The 5,623-nt window shown below is 44.5% G+C and overlaps 1 protein-coding gene across 1 annotated transcript; it reads right to left on the bottom strand.

Moving 5' to 3' along the window:
• Positions 1-2,509: 2,509 nt before the first annotated feature.
• LOC106695492 (lysine-specific demethylase 4D-like) lies at positions 2,510-5,363 on the bottom strand. The gene is given in 3 exon segments (XM_014449799.1): positions 2,510-2,799; positions 2,802-3,095; positions 5,354-5,363. Coding segments are annotated over 3 exon segments (594 nt in total).
• Positions 5,364-5,623: the final 260 nt, after the last annotated feature.

The following is a 5,623-nucleotide window of genomic DNA, read 5'->3' as shown; positions in this document are numbered from 1 at the left end:
ATGTGCCCTGACCTGGAATTGAACCGTGACCTCCTGGTTCATAGGTCCACACTCAACCACTGAGCCATGCCAGCTGGGCAGGGAAAGGTTTGCTTTAAACACAATCACAATTCAGAATCAACTTTGCACAGATGCATACAGAGTGGTAATGTCAACAGACTGAATTTGTGGATGGAGGGAAAACATAAAGCTGCATCAACAGCAGCATCATTTATTCATTTCACCATTAAAAGAAAAATAAGAGGCTGCGGGGGAGGCCACAGGGAAGGAATAACAAATAGAGAATTATTATCACTTTCCAGAGGAATAGCCTTTCTAGAATTGCCCATACCAAGGACAAAAGGCCATTAGTAATGGACAAGCAGGGTCAGACTTTCCTGGAGCCACCCTCTCTTAGATGGTGAGGAAGGACTCTTTGGAGCCAGGTCAGGGATGATTGCCTGACAGCCGGTGACCACGCAGGGAGCAGCTCAGCCCGGGAAATCTGGCTCAGTTGTCACAGCCACCACTCTGGAGCAGGCTGTGGCACTGGGTTCACTGATGGGAAGACTGAAGTGACAAGAAGGGGCAGCAATGCAGTGACAGAAGTGGGGGGACAACTCCAAGTAGAAAGCTAGGGCTTCATCCACTGCTTCTGTTTTAGGGCAGCCAATCTGAGGACCCGGCTCAGGGCGCGAACTCCCTTCACCGTGCCTGGCACTGCAGTGACGTCAACCTTTCAAACTCTTTATCGCAATTCCTCTTACGACAGAGGTTTCTTCACCCACAGGACTGATTGTCTTCCTGGGCCAACAGCAAGTCTCAGATCCCCAGAGATGTCAGCAGCCCACTGTCCTGAAGCCCATCTTACAGCAGAAGCCCTAGTAGGAGGCAGGCAGAGCCCCTGCCACACAGCCCTGGGCACTTCCAGACACCAGAATCTCACTCCACAGTCCTGGTTGTACTGTTGAGAGAAAGGAGAAGTCCCCCTGTCAGCACTGGGTGAGGAATAGCACCAAACCTTCATGGTAGCTAAGCCCCCCAGCCCCGCCTAGACCCAGGCAGGCCACCTGTCTCCTTCCTTCTCTCTAGTGCCCATCTTCCTCCCTCTTCATGGGCTCACCCTTCTTATCCTTCTATCTCCAAGGTAAAAACTCCCCATCTCCCTACTCCCTTGTTGCTCCAAGAAGAAAACAAAGGCTTCACTGCTTAGCGCTGCAGGAAAACAGAAGGAGGCAACACACACATGCACATGCACACAGTTCCATGACCTGACAAAGTTCCAGCTCCCTTCCCCACGGTAATCACAGGTCCCCTCTGGACTTTTCACCTCTATGTTTATGCTCCTAAGGTGCTCAGCTAAAAATCCTCCTTATTCTTTTTTAAAATATGTTTTTATTGATTTCAGAGAGGAAGGGAGAGATAGAAACATCAATGATGAGAGAGAATCATTGATCGGCTGCCTCCTGCACACCCCGCACTAGGGATCAAGCCTGCAACCTGGACATGTGCTCTGATGGGAGAATCGAACTGTGACCTCCTGGTTCATAGGTCCATGCTCAACCACCGAGCAACCCCGGCTGAGCCCTTTATTCTGACCCAGACTTTTGCAGAGGTCACGCAGAACTCATATTCCCAGGTGGCCTCTGAAGAGGCAATCAAGATAAAATGGTCATGACCGCTAATTGAACTCTGAGTATATGGCAGGCACTGTTAAAGGATGGTCTAACCACTAGACTAACACATTAGCTACTAAGGCCCCTACCGCAATCTGTGCAGTGGGCATAGGAACCCGGTTTGTAGATGAGGAATTGGAGAGAGGGAATCCACTTGCTCAAACTCCCCTAATTTGTAGTGAGTGACAGAACTAGGCTTTGAACCTGCTTAGTGTCAAACTTAATCCTTTTCATCCCAGAGGTACAAATGAAACCGGGGACTTATGCTATTGCCGGGGATGCGGAATTCATCTGCTTTCAGCAGTGTTTTTGGAGCTCTATCAGAAACATCATAGTAGTATGATAGAGATGATTGAAAAAATAGTTTTATTCAATCAGCTCCAATACAATTGCATTGTCAGCAGATCAGCCACATGCTCCAAAATGGTTTTTTCCCACTGCTAGTAAACCGCGTTTTATCATCTCACTATTTTCAGTGAATATAATGGTGTTTTGTAAATTTGACTTTGCCCCAGAGCTCCAACGATTCATTCTTTCTTCCTTCCTTTTTTCCTTTCTTCTTCCTTTCTCTCCAATGATTATTAAGAGCGTCCAGTGGTGGTGCACATGAGGCAAACAGGAGGAAGTGGGGAGGGACAGGAGGAAGCAAGATCCAGAAACCCTCAAAGGACCCTCAGCCACGGAAGCCTTAGCAAGGCCTCCGGTTGCAGGGCTCTGGGACCCAGCATTGTCCAGGGGCTGGTCCTCCACCTCAGGGTGTGGAGCTCTGCACTCTGTGCCCAGGGGCGGTGCCTCTGACCCAGGCCTGCGCAGCCCTTTCCTGCCTCTCCTGTTCCGAAAGACAACCATCGTGATCATGTCTGCCAGCTGGGTGCAGAGTCAGGGCAGCCCTCCCTCCAGGCGCTCAGCTCCCTGCTGCCCGGCGCCGTGGGCTCCGCGTGGTCCACAACAGTCCGGTCCTGCCCGCGTTTCCACAGCTCATAGCGCTCGGGCTGCAGGATGCGCACGAACACGTCCATGGAGAAGCTCACCCGGGCCTCCCCGCAGCTGCACTGAGAGGCCACTTTGCCATAGTCGATCCATCGCGGGGTGGCAAAGTTGATGGCCTCCGCACAGTTGAAGCCATGGTTGAAGCCAGCGTGGTGCCATAGGGAAAGGTCACCATGAACTCTCCAGCCTCCTGAGTGATGCGACTGAACGGGACCCCGTTCTCCTTGAGGACAGTGGGCGAGATGAGGGCCACCTTGTGCCGCAGGAAGGCCTGGCAGCCCCGAGAGCTGCCCGGGAAAAGCTCCCTGGCCAGGCGCTCCAGGCGCTGGCCGTGCTCTGGGGGCACCGCGTACCACGTTTTGGGCTCCCCGAAGTGCAGGTAGTTGATGCTGTAAAGGTCCATGTCCTCCGTGTGCCAAGCGACACTCCACACTCCTGCTCCAGTAGGTACTGGATGGTTCCCAGCGTTTTTATCACATATAGAGTCACTGATTATTTTAAAATGACATAACGTGATTGTATAAAGGTTTCTTCAAATATTTTCACTCCAAATCCTCAAAATCCTAGGTGCCTGGGTCAGATACTTTCAGCTTTTCCCCAAAACCTGGGGATTTTTCCTGGAACACCAACCCCCGCCACCTGCTGGACAGAAGTGGACATTACAATGCTATGGACTCCTGGTTTTGAGTTTCTTAGCTAGGCCTGCTCTGTCTGTGGATTCCATGTAAACAATATATTTTTGACATATATTTTTTCACAACTGGATGAAATGTCATTATTTTAAATCTTAGAGTCTAGATGCCATGTTCCTCAGATGCTATGGTTTTAAATTAATAAGCACCAAACTCCCCAAATCCCAAAGTCTGTTCTGAATACAGCTAAGGTTGCTAGAGAACTGCATGAAACTACTATTATTGAACACATAAATATTAACCACCACAACAAAAAACATCTCACCTATGTCACACAGCACCAACTATTCAAACTTGAACTCTTAAAGTAACTACAATTATAAAAATATCTCCCAGTTTGCCAATTCATTCAGAAACTACATACAAGATTCAGCAGAAAACAAATGGGATATTTTCATTGACAGTTCATTAAAAAATCTTAGTATGATAGATGAGAATCAAAAAATAATTTTATTCAATCAGGTCCAATGTAATTGATCAACCACATGCTCCAAAATGTTCTTTATCACTGCTAGTCAACCTTGTTTTATCATCTCACTAAAGAAAACTATTTTCAGTGAAAGTATTTATTTGAAAGCTGAATATGAAAATACACAAAACCCCATAAATGCCTCAATAAACTGAAAATTTGACCAAGTAAAATAAAAAAATAATCACCAAAACAAAAGGTAAAGATTTAAACATTTTAGACTCCACTTTAAATGTAGTCTTGCTTTAATCTCTTTTGAACATCTTTTTGCCAATCCTTAATTCTCTTTTAAAAAATAATTCTTTATTGTTGAAAATATTGCATATGTCCCCTTTTGTCCCCCATTAACCCCCTCCAGCCCGCCCCCTGCCCCAGGCCCTGACCACCCCATATATGCATGGCCTCATCTGTGTCCATGGGCCATGCACATATGCATACAAGGTCCTGGTTGATTCCTCCCACCCACCCTCCCCCTCCTTCCCTCTGAGATTCCACACACTGTTCCATGCTTTCATGTCTCTGGGTCCACTCCGTTCATCAGTTTATTTTGTTACTTAGATTCCACATATGAGTGAGATCATGGGATACTTGTCTTTCTCTGACTGGCTTATTTCACTTCACATGATACTCTCCAGGTCCTCCATGCTGTCTCAGAGGGTAAGAGATTCTTCTTTATTACTGCTGCATAATATTCCATGGTATAAATATTAAAAAAAAGGTGGAGGAATAAAAAGGCAATTGTCCAATAATATGAAATCTCAATTTTACATGAACGTTTTCCAAGATCCAAAAACATGCTTTCCCTTTGGACGCAACCTCAAAATGAAGCAGCATGGATTGCCTGTCTGGCTCTATGTGTTTCATCAAAAATTGAATTCACTCAGCACCATCCCTATCTAATCTGTCAACATCCTCCAAAACCATTTATGTCCAACTCTGGTCTACTCCCTCAGTTTCCCATAAAATAAAAATATTTTTTTTTCTTCATAAAAATCTTCCTTTAACAGCCTTGGCCAAATAGCTCAGATGGTTAGAGCATCATCCTGATACGACCAAGGTTTCAGGTTCAATCTCTGGTCAGGGCACATACAAGAGGCAACCTATGAATGCATCAATAAGTGGAACAACAAATCTCTCTCTCTCTCTCTCACTCTCTCTCTCTCTCTCTCTCTTCCTCTGTCTCTCTAAATATCAACAAACAAAAATTTAAAAAAATTTTTCTTTAAAACTTTCAACATGACAACATAGCAAAACTAGCCAAAGATATAGGTGCATATGTATATGTGTGTATATGTATATGTGTATATATATATTTTTTAATGAAATCAATACATATATTCAATTTTAATTTAGGAGAAATGGAAACTCCATCTATCACAACTTCTAAGGTAAAAGTAAAAAATGTTCCCACAATTAAAAACTAAATGCTTTAAACTTTTAACAGAGAAAGTTCTCTCTTTCTATCAATTTCACATTTAACAAGGAAAAAAATAAAGAATGGAATAATACATAACCTACCTTCCACTAATCTGAAAGTGTTTTCTCACTTGGAGCCATCCTAAAAGGGAATAGGCTGATAGGTCAATAATATTCTAATCCAATCAGGCATATCCTAATCCAATCCTATGGCTACTCATTGTAATTCAAAATAGAATTAAACTTAAAATTAAAAGCCACAAAAGATGAGGATCCAGAGATATTTCCAGTCAGGAAAGAGAGAGATGAGAAACTCCAGCTAGATAATTTCACTTAATCATTTATTCAAATAAATATGAAATATGGCTCAGTGGTTGAACATTGATCTATAAATCAGGAGG

The sequence above is a fragment of the Myotis lucifugus genome, unplaced genomic scaffold (assembly GCF_000147115.1).
Source record: "Myotis lucifugus unplaced genomic scaffold, Myoluc2.0 scaffold_1428, whole genome shotgun sequence".
Classification (NCBI taxonomy): Eukaryota; Metazoa; Chordata; class Mammalia; order Chiroptera; family Vespertilionidae; genus Myotis; species Myotis lucifugus.
This window is presented reverse-complemented; position numbering and strand designations above follow the sequence as displayed.